At 44.1% G+C, this 18,367-nt stretch overlaps 1 protein-coding gene across 1 annotated transcript in view; it reads right to left on the bottom strand.

The window, feature by feature from the left end:
• The window catches only part of arfgef1 (ADP-ribosylation factor guanine nucleotide-exchange factor 1 (brefeldin A-inhibited)), a 32,843-nt gene that overhangs the window by 12,438 nt on the left and 2,038 nt on the right, over positions 1 to 18,367 (bottom strand). The window contains exons 2-12 of the mRNA XM_068748124.1: positions 9,647 to 9,677; positions 7,530 to 7,686; positions 7,138 to 7,284; positions 6,253 to 6,432; positions 5,781 to 5,834; positions 3,542 to 3,887; positions 3,251 to 3,376; positions 2,464 to 2,750; positions 2,237 to 2,370; positions 737 to 971; positions 201 to 300 (exon numbers count right to left, since the gene is read on the bottom strand). Of these exons, the coding sequence (XP_068604225.1) occupies positions 201 to 300; positions 737 to 971; positions 2,237 to 2,370; positions 2,464 to 2,750; positions 3,251 to 3,376; positions 3,542 to 3,887; positions 5,781 to 5,834; positions 6,253 to 6,432; positions 7,138 to 7,284; positions 7,530 to 7,686; positions 9,647 to 9,677 (1,797 nt within the window). The remainder of the gene's footprint in view (positions 1 to 200; positions 301 to 736; positions 972 to 2,236; positions 2,371 to 2,463; positions 2,751 to 3,250; positions 3,377 to 3,541; positions 3,888 to 5,780; positions 5,835 to 6,252; positions 6,433 to 7,137; positions 7,285 to 7,529; positions 7,687 to 9,646; positions 9,678 to 18,367) is intronic.

The following is an 18,367-nucleotide window of genomic DNA, read 5'->3' as shown; positions in this document are numbered from 1 at the left end:
GAAGTGTAACCTTTAAGATGTGATGCCATTAAAACACAATTAGCTAACAGATGTTATGCAAAACATCAGAAACAGAAAGCTTCAATCTCGGGCATCAATTATTGCATTATAAAAAATAAAAAAAAACTATGCATATTACCACATGTAAAGGATCAATATTAAAATGGGCAGTTTATCTCTGGAGATAAAGAGACACAAACCTGCGCATATTCTGGTCAGGGTTTGTATGACCATCCATTTGTGCTCGTAGGAGCTCGTCGACGTCTCGAGAATGTACAGGAAAATCTCCTTGAAGAAGACCTGAAGAGTCCGAGAGATAGAAAGAGACGCCCATTAGCTCCCCAGCTTTCAACACGAGACACAATGTCCTCCAATGTCCTCCTTTGACCACAACTGCCTTTATCAGTTTGTCAAGAATTGCATGGATGGACGGACGACGTGAAAACACAATGCCTCCAGCTGTGACTGTCGGCGGCACAGAGACATGAAATCTGAACCTCACAGCACAGAACGCTGGAGAGAAGAAGACCAGAAAGACGTGAGCCATTATGAGCAGTTGTGTTTAAAAATTCAGACGTCCTATTGTTTCATTCCATTAAGTCCGTTCTGGCTGCCAGCGGAAACGCTCTTATTCTCAGCGAGAGTGCTCAGTCTTTACTTTTACATCTCAGAATCAGACAACGGAACGCAAAATCTTTTTAATAAGCGCAAGATGCAGCAGGGAGAAGGGCTTTACCTCAATTTGCATCTTGAGATGCGTCTTAAAGTGGGAGAGCAGAGTGAGGAAAATGGAGAGCGAGAGTTCGAAGACCTCGGGCACGGAGGAGACTCCATTCTTGGACAGAGCCACACACAAGTACTGCTTAATGGCATTGATGAACATCTCATTCGTCTTGAAGATGGGCCCGGCATTTTGCAGAATGGACAGGAGCAACTGGAGGGACAAGACCTTCGATCGGAGCTCGTGGGACCTGAGGGACAGGAGAGAGGAGTTTAAAAAAGCGGCAGTGAGAAGAAACATTGCTGTATTTGTACGTTAGCAGACAAGGACAGCACATACGGTCCTCGTCTGCTAACCCTTTGAGAATGAAGCTGGCTCGCTCCTAAAGACTATTTCAGGGATAATTTTTTCCAGCCATCTGCTCAAGACCGGGAACACAATGTCCAGTCTGATGAGGATTAACATTTCAGCCATGAAACAGCTTTGAGCGAAACAAAGCAGTCTCGCTCACAGTATTTACAGGCAAAATGAAAGTCCTTCAACCAAAGTTGTACCCCAGAGAAACAGCAACGCTATTGCACACTGAGACCACATCATACTACGCGTCTCTGCATCTGAGAGTTCAAACATCAAGACATCAAGTAAATGCTAAGGCAACGAAATCAAAGCTCCTCTGTGTGTCGAGTTCCAGCTTGGTCTGATCTGCTTTGCTGCAGCAGCAGGACGCTGGGGCTTAAAAAAAACAACAACCTACTTTCAGCTTCCTTAAATGCTGCGATGGACTTCTTCTCTGCTCTGTATTCCATCTCTGGCAAACTGGCAGAGCAGGATTTATGCGGCATAAAAAAAAGTGTCTCTGCGTCTACTGCAAGTGGCCAAAAATATGAGGTATAGGCAGTGAATGGACAGATCCAAGCGATTTATAATAATGCAGAGATCAGACATTTGGCCTTCAGATCCTCCATGAGGACAGAAAGTACTTTCTACTAGTAAAGGGAGTAATAACACAACTTTACAGCCGTTGTGTTGCGTGTGATGGAGAGTCAATATTTCTTAGTGCTTTGGATTCAAGAAGAAATAATTTGGTGTCCCAAATTGAAATATATTTTGCCGTTTGTTTTTGAACATTCTAGAACGGAAAATGGCTTCTAAGTTGCAGTTTATTATTATTCAATGAGTCAGTTATAAACTGTGCTCCGTTTTGCCCACACACATCCGTTTTGTTCATGGTAACCGGCAGCAGCTTCTTTGGATTTCCATCTGGAACTCCATCCACACATCGTCTGTGGTCTGACTTTGATATTTGCCTGTTTACTTTCTTATTCGTCTGTTCAGTTCACGCTCTCTCTGTAGCCAAGCTGTTAATACTTTAGAGCATTTGGAGAAATGATGGTTAAATCGCTCACTTAAATATGGTGATAATCAAAATATGTCCAACAGCAAACATTCAAATTGCAGGAAATGAGGTGAACAGTGCAATAACTATCTTACACACTACATGGACTAAACCCTTACTTCGGATCAGGCGGTCCGTCTGACAGCGGCTTCATTGACAGCTTGCAGAGCGAGCGAAAGACAAGGAAGGCATCTTTCTGGAGGATGTGGGAAAACTTTGCACCCGGTGGCTGGCCAGGTGCTGCTCCCGATTCCTGCAGAGAAGCAAAGTCAAACTATTTTTAGTGGAATATGTTGGAGGGGGGTTTCACTTTAGCGAACACCTATATGAAGCAATTTTGAATTACCTGAGTGTCATTGGACGAGATAGAAAGTCTGTCGTCAAGCAGCGAGGGGGTGAAGCTGGCGGAAATAGGCGTGCCGGGGATGCCATTGGCGTGGACGTGCTCGCCGTCACTACCCAGGGTGGCCTCGTCCTCCAGGGAGTTCTGGGTGCCCTCCGTCACCCCTTCAGGCGGCTCCGGCTCTGCTGGCTCGCCCTCGCCACCCCGCCCTTTGGTGTCAGAGCAAAGGTTTGAGGGGTCCAAACAATTCCCTGTGGTGACGATGGAGCAGGGAGGTGTTGGATTGATCTCTGGACACAATATGAAAATGTGTTTCAACATCCTCGCCAAGGATTACATGTTCTATGAACAAAAAACAACAACTTGATATTTCAAAGTATGAAGAGGGGAAAAATGGCAGCGGCACAGAGAAATTTCAGGTTCAAATCCTCCCGACTATTAAAGCTCGTCTGTAATTTACCGCTCAAGGGTAAAACGGCTTTTTGTAGAAGCACTCACCAGGTCAGGCTTACGTTTCATTTTGTACTGGTATTCTTTGGAGAAGCGCACACTCGTGTAACCTTTACGCTACAATAATGCCAAAGAGAGCAAACTGGAAAGGACTCGAGGGCAACGACACTGAACAAAGAGCAGAGGGCGAACTTCCTGTCCAACAAGCTGCTAATGCACCTCGACACTCCATGAGTTGGACAAATATTCCTTTATTTGATGCTTGAGCTATTCTTTCTTAATACAACATTAGCACCATAAATATACACAAAAAAATACATATATTTTAGGAAAATCTCACCTCCTGCTACAGTGTTAACCACCTCCTGCAGAATACTCAGGACAATTTCTTGGGCTTTCTCGTCATAGTTTGGGGTCCCGCCATCCCCCTCCCTAATTACATCTTGATGCTGCTGGTCTGCTGCATCTTAGGACACACAAACACGCAGCTTCAGAAAAAGCACGCACCCCTCTTTACTGAATAAAAGGCAGTCGGGACCATTCTTGATGATGCTTTCTCTGCCAGCAAACAGACAGCCACTGCATGAATGAAATTACAGACATTAAAATAGATCTTCACAGGAAGCCTTACTCTGCGCTGCTGCAGTAGCTTGATCCGCCTCCGTCTGCTCATTTTCAGCCTCGCAGAACTCAGAACCGTTCTCTGGATCCGGGTTCTCGTAGACACGCCCCTGTCCTCCCTGCTCCTCCTGCCCCCCAGGCCTGCTATCGCCCTCCAAGGCAGGTGTCGAGGGGCTGGAAGGGGTGGATGGGGTGGTGGTGGAGGGTGTGGGAGTGGGAGGAGTAGCTGACCCGTTGGCCTCCAGGCCTAGACCCTTCGCGGGCTTGTGGAGCTGGGGGGAGTCTGGGTCTGTGTGCTGGGTGGCGGGGGACTGCTGTCTGTGACGCTCTCTCTCCAGCTGCTTTGCTTCTTGCAGCTGTGATGAAGGTGGAACGCACACACACGCGCACACACACACACACACACACACACACACACACACACACACACACACACACACACAGAGATAAAGACAGGTTAAGGCTTTGTAAGTGAACCCAAAACAGCAAGTTACAATTTTGATCTCTGAAAGCTCATGAACTGAGAGCAGCAACTGTCAGGCGTCAAGGCAAAGCGCAAGACAATTCTAACGTGAATATCTTTTGGAGATTTATTTTCGACTCTATTGCATCAGCAAACATTGGTTGCATGTTCGTATGGATATGCGCATGAAGATGCATTCACTGAGAATAGGACATGCGACTAAAAACAGCCACGAGACAACGAGCTCTGGGAAGTCGTTTCATGCCGTCGCGTGATCAGGGTGGACTTTCAGCCCGCTGATAGCAGAAGCTGCTCGTCATGGAAAATGCATCCCGGTCATTCATTTCCTGGCTGATGAGTTACAGCTGATAGCCACAGCATCTAATGCGGACTATTGGAAAGTGCTGCTGCGCTTTGGGTGGGTGGGTCACATGACAGATGTGGTTTGAGGCCTAAAGAATAGGCGATGCGTTACTTCAGATAATAAACAGCGGTAAAGTTTGATTTTGAGCAGAGTAAAAGGTTTATATGCTAATCTCTGCTGACTTTGCCGGAAAACATTTCTATGCACAGCGACACACGTCACTGTTCATTAGCAGACTCAAATACAAGTTCTGGAAGAGAGAGCAATTATAAACAGCCAAGTTGGATTAACAAATTCATTAGAGGAAGTAATATTTCTACATTTATTGCAGTAAAAAAATAAATCATAGACTTGAATGACTCAAAGAAAATCAGCAGGAGTAAAGAGAGGCATCTGTTACAGATGAAAATAGGACTCAAGTGACCCGTTTAAAGAACAGTGGTGATAAATGGTGATCCTTCTGTCAACAGCAGATGATGTTCCAGTAAATAACGGTAGTTAACAGCTTCCGAGTACAGTGAGACTGGTGGCAAATGTGAATTTGATAACGTGAAGCGGCTTGTGTCACCTTTCCCGTCTACTTACACGTCACAGCTACACAAACTGTTTTGAGCTTTTTCTTCACAGAAAGTCAAAGAGAAACTGCTTCACACACACAAACTCCTCTGGTTATTGTCTCGTTATCAAACACGATCGCAGGAGCTGTCTGGTCTAATTTAACCAGCATGCTGATCTGATATTTAAACGAACGTAGACGAATTCCACTGGTGCCGTATTTTGAATGAGACAATTAGTTTTGAATACAATGAACAAGCAACAAGGCCAGAGGACGCGCCTCAGCTGGACGGGACACACGAGCCACTACTGACAAACTAAAGCTCATTATTTAAATCCCACCTCAGTCGGATGGTGAAGGCCGAGTGTGCGAGGGTGAGCAAGACAAACGCTGCATGGCTGCGTGTGTGTGATCACACCACGCTGAGCCACAGAAAGGGCGGATATCCCTGCACAGACGCACAACACTACACAGACGGACGACAAAAACAATAGGTCTCTGCCTCGTCTCTCTGCCGCTACTCCCGATCGCTTCTATTCGGACTGTGGAATGACAAAACATAATATAAAAATCTGTCGGGAAGAAGACACAGCTGGCCTGAGAGAAAACGCTTCCCACGCCCAGGCGGGAAACTCAAATGTAAATTGGTGCATGAAAGCAAGATGATTTTTAGGCAAGTCAACAAAAGCCACGGCAAGCATATAGTGGAGAAAGTATAAAGCATTCCTGCTCCTGTAGGGGTGAAGGAAGAGAGCGAATGAGTGCACGGATGGATGAGGCTAAAGCTCGATGCACAACCACAGACACACAGAGAAGAGTTTAGGAGTTCTGATCAGGCAAAGTCACAGCGGTCCTGCACGCTTTACCTGGCGGTCACGCTTTCTGGAGGCCAGAGACCAAGATAGCTTGTGATTTGTAAGCTATGTGTCCAAAAGGAAGGGAAGGGGGCAGGTGAGGAGGGGGGGGGGGGGGGGGGGTATCATTCAAAAAGAAAAAAGATGACATTAGAGCAAGCTTTTTGTTTTGAAAGGCAACAGCTAAAACGTCCCTCTGGACACAAAGAAAGCAGTAGCGTTATAAGTTAAGTCAAGAGTATGTCTCATTATATTACAAACCAATCAGACGGTAAGCCAAACAGTTTTACGTACCGATAGTTTGCTGCAGCATTTGTAACGGGCCAACCGTGCAGATTTTTGCTTTAAAAAAAATCGCAGTTTGTTTGCTCCTTAAAACACCAGCTCAAGGGAGGGGTTGGCATGGCTCTCACCTTTCTGCATTCATTCGACATAAAAAGCTTTTGTGTGTCACAAGTGAACTGTTCAGGAGGGTTGGACATACTGCTTGATTCTCCATGCGTGCAAAGATGACGTTGAGCATCTGTGTGAGCGTGGCTTTGGCCGTGGTCTGGTTGATGAGGTTCTTGCTGGCCAAGTAGATGTTGTAACATGTCCGGACAGCCTGCAGCACGGTGCCTTCGTGGATTTCTATGTGCTGGGAGGTCACAGCGGTCAACAGAGCCTACGGAAGCGTAAAGAAGGAAGGAAAGGAAAAAGAAGGACTTTTCAGGAATGCTTTTTAGCATAGAAAAAAATAAAACTATTTGCAACGTCATAATTCTTTACGCGCACATGATTTATTGCTGGAACCCAACTTGGTAAACATTTAAGCTGTAGAACACGTAGAAACGATAGAAATGCTCAATGAACAATCTTACATCAGTCACGCACAAGTGTTTAAAAGAAAATCCAGCCAAAATAGAATTTATCTCTAAATTAAGATGTTGTGAGGAAACAAACTTTTAGCTGAGACATTTTAAGTTGTATACAAAGAGGCACTGACAGCTTGGAGTGTGTTTAAATCTTCCAGCCAACAATGAGTAATGTATGATCAGCGGTCAAGCCATCGTCATAAACCTACTGTAATCAGAGGTCTGTCATCGGTGTGGCAATTTTTTAAATTCCAGTAATTAGCAGCAGCAACAAAACAAACCAATCAATCAATCTAAAAGGATATTTTTATGCAATATTCCCTTCAACCCACTTCATTTTTCAAATTATTCAGCGTGTGATGTTTGTAAAAGTTCATGAATACTAGAAATATAAATAAAAACAAATGCTCTTTATTTAATTTGTTATCAATAAACCTGTCTTCACATCTAGAAACAAAAAAAACCTGCTTTTGAGAAACAGAACGTTTTAGCGGACGAAGACAGAAGCAGCACACCTTAATAATCTGCAGCTGCACACCCTCATCAGTCTGCGGCCCCTGGAAACAAGCGCAGATGGTCTCGATGATCCTGTCTATGAGCCTCTTGCCTGGGGCCGTGTTGTCAGGGGCACTGCCCGTCAGGTGGCCGTACGCTATCAGCTTCTACAGGACACATGAGAAAAGGAAAAAAAACAAACCACGTGAGGCCTGAGAGCAGCTTCAGCAATGACTAAGGAAAATACTTCTGCTTAAAGGCATATTTTCAGTCGTCTCAGCGTTATTTATGCCTGAAGAAGTACCGGCAATAAGATCTTTGAAGAACATGACAACTAAAGCGCCCCCCCCCCCATCCCATCGTGCAGTGGACTCAAACCATGGAGGGTTTACATTCAAACTCGTCCACTGACCTGTAAACAGTCGAGCGAGGTGATGACGATGCGGGGACATTTGGACTGACATGCCAGTTCAAACGGCAAGAAGTACTTGTCGGCTTCGATGAAGTTGGTCTTTGATTTGACTGGCGGTAAAGTGCTGGAACCCGATTTGCTGTCTCCACTGGGTGGACTAGTGAGGAAGAACATGGGGAGAGAAAAAAAAAAAAAAGATGAACGCAGTGGCCCAGTTTGCCATCCAGACTCAATAGAAAAGAAGATGGGTCCCGGAATCAAGCCGACACTCGAACTCCTCTTGATACGCTGGCGTTGCTGACGGCGCTTTAAAAACAGAAAAACCTCTCCTCTTCTCAGCCTAGAAACATTCTGTCAAGCTTCCTCCCCCCCGTCAGTAAAAAATGCAGAACATCAAAATCTTTATTTCAGTGCATTTAATGTCGCTCCTTACTGGATGTTCCATTCTCTCGCCGGGAGGGGCACACATCCCAGAGGTTCGTACATTCAGTCTCAAAACTCGGCATGCGTTCCCGCTGACACAGCAGCTCCTGGCCCTCGACCACATTTTAATTGACAGCTATTATTTGTTTCTGAATTTTTAAAGACTCTTGCACTCAACAGACACGCGTCGCCAGCTCCTCGGAACACAAACACCACACCCAGACTGCACATGTCTGGAGAAGAAAGCAACACGGGGAGCGATGGAGGGAGACGGATGATAGAGGGAAGGGCGGTAATGTTTATATCTTCAGCTCTTTCTAGCAAAACGTCGCCGAGTACACCAGGGCGGAAGAAAATGGGGAGGAGCAGGAGAACGGAGTGAGGATGAGGAGCCTTGTAAAAGAAGAGAAGGCGGATAGGATGATATAAAGCCAGCTGTTTGGAAACAAGGCAGGGACTGAATACCTAGAATTAAAAGAGGAATTAGAAACAGAACAAAAGAACATAGAGAGAGAAAAAATAAGAAGGGAGAAAGAGTTAGGAGGCTTAGCAATGGAAAGCAAAAAAAATAAAAATCGTAGAAGGACAAAGTGAGGAGGAAGCGGCGAACGTAGGCAATGAGCAGCAATAATTAAAGATATTCAAAAAGAAATAAACTACACGACAAATATTAAAACACTGGTATCTGAATCTATACTCTAATATCATAAGCATCAGAGTGGAGCTGTGAGTCACCAAAGAGCATCCACTCCACGGTGGGTGGGGGCTCGTCTGCATGGTTTGACCCAGCCTCTCCCTCAGCTATTGTGCTGCACGTCTCCGGGGAGCTCATGTTCCCTGGCTTAATACTGGACTCCCTGCTTAATGTCAGCTGGCCTGCGCTCTCTCTTAATCAGCCCAATGTCAGCCTGCTCATTGAACATAATGTGGCCATTTATTTATTAGTCATTCAGCGCACAAGGAAGCCACACACATTTTGGTGATGGAAGGGAAAACAGACTACACGCAAGATCTGTCCCAAAAAACATGACGTATATTTATTAAAACAATGCTGCATTACAGACAGCAGCACCGTGTTGTTTACAGCAGATCAATGAAGGTAATGTTGAAAACATTCGTCCAACGGCTAAGCGATTATAACGCCATCACATGGATAACAGGTGATAGTTTAAGTACCTGAGATTCATCCAGATGCACAAGTTTTTGAATGAGCTTTGAGCCGCTCTGATCTAAAAGTTCTAACCTTTAATGCAAAGTCTGAATCATGTTGCTCACTCTGAATGCTAATTTGGAATGAAAAACCGGAAGGAAATAATGGGCAATGAATATGGAGGACAGGAGGAGACGAGACACTGAAGGATAAAAGTGAAAGCAGGAAATAAAAATGAAAAGGCAGGAGGGGGAAGTGTGATGCGTTTCATTCCAATGAACACACACACACACACACACACACAGGCTCTAAAAAATAAGTTCAGCATTAGGCAGGGGTTTGTGAAGAAAATTATTAATAAGAAGGCAAGAGAACAGGCCAGGCATCAAGACACAAACAACAACACTCCAGGCTCTGCACACAAACACACACTCATGCATCCACTCTGCACGTTTACTGGTCTGATCACAGCAGAAAGGAGAAACAGGGAGAAATAAAAGCAAAGCCCATGCAGTGACCTTCGATACCTTATTAACTTGCTTACCTTAATTTCTCTGATTCCTCTTTAATTTCCTCTGAAACAGAAAAAAAAAGAGGAAGGGAATAGATGTTAAATTAGTCGAGTATGAGCCTTGGGGAATGTAAATTCTGCCATGTTTCACCGAGCTAATGATACCGTCGGGAGTCGAGCGCAGACCATGCCTGGCAGGACAGAGGATGCGATTCCTGAAGGGGTGTTTTTATTTTGAAGAGACTTCTATATAAAACTCTAAATACCAAACTTGGGTGTTTGTACCTCATATGAGAAACTGCAAGAAGCAAGGCGTGTGTTTGCGCACCCACAATTTGTGCTGTGCCGACACCGATCGTGCATCCAGTTACAGACATCCGACGTGGTCTTTGCTGCAGTCTAGCCCCAGAAACGTAAGCGTTCACTCTCAGTCGTGTTTGTGAGCCGGCCAGGCCAGCGTTTGGCCAAATCTGTGTTTACATCACAGATCTCCAGGCATGAAAGCAGTTGTATGAAGTTGCTGAGCGCTGGCATAGAGGAGCAGGGGAAGACGACAGACAAACAGAGGGATGAGAGAGAGACAGAAATAGAGCTGGAGATCGAAAGAGAGGCCGATTGGTACTAACACATTAAAGAGGACATGAATGAGGAAGCTTCGTGAAACGAAGCTGCCGTCGACAAAGTCCTCAGAGAATTGCGCCATCCTGCGACAGTTGGGGGAGGATAAACTGTTTTAATGCAATGACAGCCCAAATATTTGACTGCCGTAAGGCTCCTCTCAAATCAATCTACTGAGAATGTGTGAATAGCTAGCATTAGCACTACAAGGAATTAAATTAAGGCTGGTTTTGACCATGTCTCACTGTTTACCCAGAAGGGGGGTGGAGTCATGAGGCAAGGAAGCAAAGTAATCACAAAGCCTTCAATGCTTTGTGATGCTATCAATAATCAAGGGACTGGTCTGAACATTAAGGACCTGATTGGGTTTATTTAGCAATACTGAAAATAATCATTTTGATATAATTAAACCAAACTACTGCAGTAATGTGGAGGGTAAACTTTCACCCTTAAATTAATCTATCAGGGCCTTTATTTCCCCTGCTATAATCTGAATTGTCTCACAAATAATACTAGAGTCATTATGTATATATTTGAGATGAGGCATTGTTCATTGTGGCTCTGTACACCAAAGTGAATAATCAGGACAATCTCTTCTCTCTTCCAGCCACCCGTTCTCTTCAGCCAGAGTGTGACACGAAGACCAAGATCATAAAGCGGGACCCAAGATAAAACTGCAACATCACGCTGCAGTGCAGCGAACGAATCGGCTGCATCTGCCCAGCTCTGCTTAATGTCTGTACGCCCGATGATCTATAACCCACAACAGAAAACTCTCTCCAGAATACATAAAATCACAAACTCACGCTGACCCAGGCCGTCCTGCTTTTAGTATTACCTTCACGTAATATCGTCTCCGAAGCTCTGGGAAATCAGATTTATGCAAAAGCACCCACAAATCAAACATAAATCCAGCATGCAGCCACATATAGGCCGACAGTTTGATGGGAGGGAAGGGGGTTACCATACTGACTGTGTAAGTAACATCAAGTCAAGCAATTAGCTCGGTATGTCAGGGGACTGTTGATGAGGAATTGTCACCCCAGGATTCAAACACTGAAACCATGGCAATGGTGGATGGTGTTTGTGATGAGAAAAAGCAGATATTTAACAGATGGATATTCCTGAGATGGGGCAGATGCAGGATGCAATTTGAAGCAGTGGTATCAAAACTCATGTGCCAAGCTACTGGTTCCAAAACGCACACAGAAGAGCAGCCGTATGCTAGGACAGGAAGCTGAGATTAAACCCAACACCCATGCAAAATGAAACTAACATTTATACGTCACAAACAGGCCATGATATACTGTAATGATAAGAAATTATGCAACATATGAACACTGCATATAGAACACACGAAATATAAATTCATTCTAAAGAAATTAGAAAATATTTTTGGGAAATGCATGGTTAACAGCATCAAAGTGCTTGTATAAAAAGAAAACTGTGTTGCGCTTCAGACCATAACTTCCTATAATACATCAACAAACATGAAATTACTGGAGTTCAAATATATATAAAAATGAAGAATAGACAAACTGAAGAACCTAGGGTTGCAAAAGTCCGGGAAATTCCAAAGGTTGAAACTTTCCATTGGAATTAATGGGAATTGAAGGGAATATATCAGGAATTTTCCCAAATTGAAAATTCTTTCATCATAGGGAACTTAAATATAGTTGGGGAAAGTATATTTTAACATAATCTTGACTAAAACAAACAGATGCCATTCAAGTACACTTGAATATCCAATCCATTCCTTGGTAAGAAGCAAACTCCAGTCGGGTATTTCCCCACTGTCAGAAGATAAGTAGCATCTGCAATGCTAACAGCCTTTATCCTTCCAATAAGGAAGTAAGACACTTCCTGAATTTCAGAAAACGTTCAACCGTGCAGCCTCGGCTATCGTCTTCTTTCCATGACGCACTTTGCGGTTGCTGAGTCAATGCTGCCAAAGTTACAAAGACATATATCCCCCTTAGAATCGTATTTATTGATCAATAACTCCATGTTGAGTGAGTGCAACATCGCACAAATATTCCTGTTTGTCTTTGTGTCAGACTTATTAAAGCAAACATAATAGCCTTGGCCTCTCTGCACAATAATGACTGCTACACGACACCCCAACAACAAGACGGGCTGTGAAAAATACATGAGACGATGACGCCATTGAGACAAAAGCCTCAGCACCTCCAGTCCGAGACCAGCTCATGTAAAAGAACCTAATCGCGCCTCTGCCATCACAATGGAACCCAACTACGAACACAGAGTTAGACAGAAAGGCATGCTAGTCATGCTTCGCACTGTATTGCATTGAATGTGGGTCATAAGTTTAAGTAGAGCTACTGAAGACCTTTGAGAATATAGCTGCTGAGGAAAGATAGAAGCACAACAACCCCAGTGAAGTCGGGACAAACATCTCATGTTCTGGACTGAAAGATGATGACATCATCACGCTCAGTCGGCGAACCTGACGCAGAGCTTTGTGGAGCGCATGTTTCAAAGGAGCTTATCTGAGATCCCTTCAATCGCAGTTACACTGAGAGACAGCAAGAGCTGATCACGGCCTAGATATCAAGTGCACAATGGTGTAGTCAGCCTGTTGGGACGCAAATGTGCAGCTGAAACAGATAAAGCTGACGAATGAGCGAGGGGAACTCTGGGTAAAAGGTTAGAAGGAGGATTGTGGCAGGGCTGCCGGGTCGAATCCATAGAATATCTGGAGGAAAGTCCGAGTCAAGTGAATGAGAAGTGTGCTGCTAATGCAATAATTAGTGTGGAGATCCCAGGAGAGCTGCAGTTTTGCTCTGAGCATGAGTTCAAGCACGGTATCTGGATTCAAACTGCTGGTGAAGCATGCAGATGCATATTCATTTATCCTTCAATGGATAAATAAACACGACAGAAAAGCTAACAGCAGCAACAGCAACCTCTTCCCCCGTCTCTCCCCGCTGAAAAGCTGCTTGCAGGAGAGCTCGAGTCTTATTCCTGGGCACCACCCTGCCTTACCGGCATCACAAAGCATTCCTCAACTAGCAGCAGCCTAACACCGTGCTGGGAGTGTCAGCCATTGGGAAGACGGCTGACTAGAGCCACGGGCACTGGAATCCCAGGTCCTATTCTTAACCCTGGGTGTGGCTGAATTTATGCATCACACAATTGTGTTATTAAGTATGTAATAATGTGAAACCATTTTACAGCAAAGATGAACACGAAGTCTGAGAATAATAAGATGCATGCGATAGAAGTATCACGGATGTTGGGGATTCCAGTTGTTCAAGTTCGTAAATCTAAATAAGTCTAGAAGGTCCAAGATGAATTCCACCATTGGTGGAGGCAAGTAACAGTAACAGATTGTGAAGTACTTGTTTTGATTGGGATGCACAGTATTGTGACTAATAAATAATCAGCCCCCCATGATTTTAGCAAGTTCACCGTCTTTTACATTCCTTGTTTCCCCCCCACCAAAAAAATAAAAATAAAAATTGTCTTATAAACTCTGGGAAGACTGGGAATGAAATTCTGGTCGCAGCTTGAAATGAAAATACATTTACAGTCAGTTTCTCTCACCACTTCCTGAACAGGCTAACCCTGATTTTGCCGAGTCAGTATCTTTCAGCACTGGGCTGCGTCGTACATCAAGGTCTGTTTAATACAAGTATGCATGACAGTTAGCCAACAATGCATGTCCTACAAGATCAATAACAACATCATGTACAGGTGTACAGGTGACACACACATACGCCCGTTAAATGCACATACACTAACACCAAAAATCTGATGGGAGCTGCCGCCAACATTTCATCAATTAAGAGAGAGCAGTCCACGGCTGCTCCACAGGCAGGAGGGACGTAGATAAACAGACGCTCTCTGGAGATGCTCTCCAGCACATCACAGGACCGGCAGCAGGAAAACAGCTCGCGCTGGGGGGGGGGGGCTTCATGCATAGAGGGAGGAGAAGAGGGACCGATAGAAAGAAGGTACCAGGATGAGGCTGGATTCTAAAACAAGCGCGCTACATAAACCCGTCTCTTGCCAGCTGGTTGCATCTCTGCGTTGAATGAGTGTGTCAATGTGAGCGCTTCTATTACAAGGCTACCGGAGATAAACGGTATTCTCAGATTACGTTAACACTGTAGCGTCGTTTTGGTTGTATGTGTGTGTGTGTGTGTGTGTGCGCAGCCTTTCACATTCGAGTAACACAAGGATAGAGAAACACATGGATTGTCATGGAGCAGATTTCAATCCCCAGCCCTTTGAGTGGGTAGAAATCTGTGACATGATGACTCAATGGGGTTCAAGCAATCTCTAGACACACACACACACACACACACACACACACACGAGAGGCTAGAGATCATTCGCTGACTCAGTTTCCATCACCTGAGAAAGGGCACGCTTCTTCGAGGAGCAGCTTTTCCATTTCGAAAAGCTTTGAGGCAACAGCATCTGGCATGACTCCCATTCTTCACTCCAGATGCGGTGATCAGTTTAATTCAATCCAGTGCCTGACTACAAAAAAAAAGGTCACGCAAATCCAGATGTGGACCTTTGGTCATGGAGGTGTTAAAGCATATTAAAAACGCATGTGTGTGTGAGAAGTCAAGAGAGACGTAGACTGCAGATGCATAATGATGCATTACGGTATGTAGAAAGCGCACCATTGACCCCGCCATCCGGGCCGTGGACATTCCAACATCTCCGGAGCGCTCATTAATCAGGCAGCATCGCTATGAGAACAGCTTTTGGACAAGCCAATGTTCATGGAGATGATAATAAAAACAACGCTGCAGCTAATTGCTAAGACAATTGAGGATGAATCTTTGTGTAGGTGTCCACCTCCACCTCCCACTAAACGCGGACAAACAGAGCCACCTCGGAGGGCCTGAGAAAAATCAGACCCACGACATTTCTATTGTACGATGTGAAAGGAAAGGTTGCAGAGCAGTAATTACATTTGGGGGGGGGGGGGGGGTGCACTGCGAGAGGTTGTCCGGACTACCTAATCGCGTGCACGCAGACATTAATGTGCGTGTGTGTGTGGATCAAACCAACCCCCTCACTTACACTTGCATAAGTCTACGTCTATCCTGCAGTCTCGATCCAACGGCTGAGTCAAGGCGCTCGGTTTCTAGCCAGAGAGTCACAAAGCTCTAAGCGCCTACCTTAATTATTGAGCTGCTGCCTTTGTTCCTACGAAGAATTCAGCTCGAACAAATCTGCTGCAATAATATAATGATTTGTCACTCTGGCAACAGCAGGAATTACACTTTTAATGTTCTAGTTTCAAGCTTCCCTTCAGTTTTTTGACTGATGTTTTTTGAGCCAGAGTTGTTTACAACCCTGCTTAGGCAACAAACATTGATTAAAATAATGCTTTTCTGCCTCGTTCCACAAGGAGACGTAGCAATTTAAACCCACCCATGCCCCTTTACAAAATCAACACTTCATTCAAGATGCCGTAAATTGTATTCCACTCTGGTTTCCATTTGATCTCACGTCTGCCATTCCTGCAAATATTTTTTGTCGCATCTCTGTTGTGTTACTCCACAGAACAATGCGATTCAGATCAGAGCCGTCCGACACGCCCAGACAGCGATAGGTCCTCAGACTCGATCCGAGGTACGACAGGAATGCACGACAGGAATGGCAGCAAATGAGTATGAACCACACATTTTTAGCGCTGGATTCATCATTATGATTTGATTTGATCCAACATCAACTCGCTCTAGGGTCGTTCACAAAGCTTCAACGTTAACGGCACAGCCGTTTTATCAAATTATCTGAATTTGTCGTCTAGCTGTTGGGAAACAACAGACGAGCGTTTTCTTGCTCTTGAGGGGATGTTGATTAACCGAGACACCGATGTCTGTACTGAAAGTCTCCTGCCTCACTGGTAACCTTTTCCTCCGTTTGGCGTTCGCTCTCAGTCAGTCGCCCACTCAGCGAGACATTAGCGGAAAACAATCAGTCAGTCACTCACTGTGCCAGGTGGTTCTGTAATCCCAGCACAATGCGCAGTATCCAGTGATTTGAATTACAAGCCTTAAGAGTTGTACAGAAATCCAAAGTACCGCCTTTCCACACAGATCCACACTGCATTTAGAATAAATCAGATGTTACACCCAAGTTCAGCTTTAAAGTCCTCATGTGTTCAGAATAATGCCGCCTTTTGAACTCTATTTCCTTTACTCGCTTCCTCGGGTAACGGTGTTATATTTTGTACCAACTTTCCTAACATGAATACAAATGATAGATGGATAATACACATAAATACAAGCGGTGCAGGGATGGAACAGAGAGAGAGACAGGATGATTTTTCTTAATTCACTTCATTTGTTTGCAGCGTAATTCATTTATCAGCTATTTTAGGAGTGAAGGAGGCATCAACAGAGAGAGAGACATAATGCATTATGTATGGAGGTATCAGTCTAACTAAAATAAATAAAGTGGAAAGGTGGAAAAACAGACTCCGGCGTCTCAATTTTACGGCGTCTCCTGCACACAGATAAAAGAATTACCTGTGCTTTCAGAGCGAACTCCGACCCTGGCGTGTCGACTACTCCGCGGAACACCCGTCAAGATTTGGGGATGCAAGCAGCTTAGAAGTCAGCGCTTCCTGAGATGGAGCCTAGACATTCGTCTTTCTCCCTTTTCTCATCCGTAAACTTGACTGTAGATCCAATTATCTCACATTCATTACGCTTCTTAAAAACATACATTGCTTGTGCTGCGATGTCACTTGAGCCAACGGCAGTTTGTGTTAAATGTTACAGCGAGGAAAATGTGCATTTACGAATAAATAAAATAAAATAATTTAGTAAGCATGCAAACATTTGCTGACATTTTTTTTTGAAGATGAGACGATCAGTAATTACTAATATAGCAAAGAAACATCTCCATTTCAGAGCTTCTCTTCTGAAAACAAACGATTCACAGGTAACTGAAAATAATACGTCAATATTGGGAACAATATTCTTTGGATCTGACAATAATTGAACATACTGAGCATATTTTAGGATAAGAAACACTTTTTAAAATTGATTTTAAAAAGTCCATCTCTTAACAAAAGGCTAGGAAAACCCAATGTTTAAAAGCATGTAACACCAGCAAATAACAGAATCAATTAAAGGAAACAAATACTGCTCTTATAGCACACCAGGACTCAGTGGACTACATCAATACAACAGCGTGCTTCTAGTTTATGGTAATTTGTTTTCTCATAACCACCCTGTGCTGCAAAACATTCACGTTTAATGAATGTCAAAGCCCTCAGACCATCAGGAACACACCACAGGCACTCAAACTGTCAATATCACAGGGAAAGCACGCTGACAAGCCAACCGACAACAACAGTAACACCTTCTGAACAACACAACTTTATGGCATCAAATTCACATGGTGCTTTCAAAGCCGTGTATATTTTTCTTTCCTACAGTTTGGAATTGATTAAAAACATTTAGAAAACCACGAGAACCTTTTTATTCCTCAGGAGGTGGAAGAAGAGCAAACAACTGAATAATGGATTTCATGAGATAGAATCAAACGGTGTGTCAAACGTAGTTGTAGATAATGTTAAATAACAGTTATCAACATATTAGTTTTGCCAATAACCAATAAAAATGTGTTTGTGAAGCGTAAAGACCAACAACAATCTTCTCTTTGTAGCTGCTACCTTCAGACCATACATTAAAAACATACCTGCAATATAAGAAAATTACAGGGCGGCGTTATACAGCCGCAACGTCTTTCCACGTTACAGCGCCCCCTGTGGCAGAGCCTTGGTTCAAACACCAAGGTAGCTTGTAGAGACTCCTGATGTTTTTCCACCAGCATCATGAGCATAATTAAAAGCAAGCAATGCACGACAATTAACCAAAATAGATTTGCCAGTCCTAAACTCTTTCCATGTAATCAGGAAACTTCTTGCAGGACTCGGTGCAGTGAGAAATTGAGATGCTCTCCTCTTGACAGTTGGAACGAGGGTGGTTGTCTAGCAAATGCACGCTAGCCAGAGGTATTTAGCTCAATGCTACAGCAAATCCCTGTAAAGATTTATACCTTGCAGCAGAAAGAAAAACTAAGCGGGCTTCAACGATACATTCGAGACTAAATCTATACGACTAACACAAACAAATA

The sequence above is a fragment of the Brachionichthys hirsutus genome, chromosome 14 (genome assembly GCF_040956055.1).
Source record: "Brachionichthys hirsutus isolate HB-005 chromosome 14, CSIRO-AGI_Bhir_v1, whole genome shotgun sequence".
Lineage (NCBI taxonomy): Eukaryota > Metazoa > Chordata > Actinopteri > Lophiiformes > Brachionichthyidae > Brachionichthys > Brachionichthys hirsutus.
The sequence above is the reverse complement of the archived record's forward strand: the minus strand, read 5'-3'. Positions and strand labels throughout refer to the sequence as shown.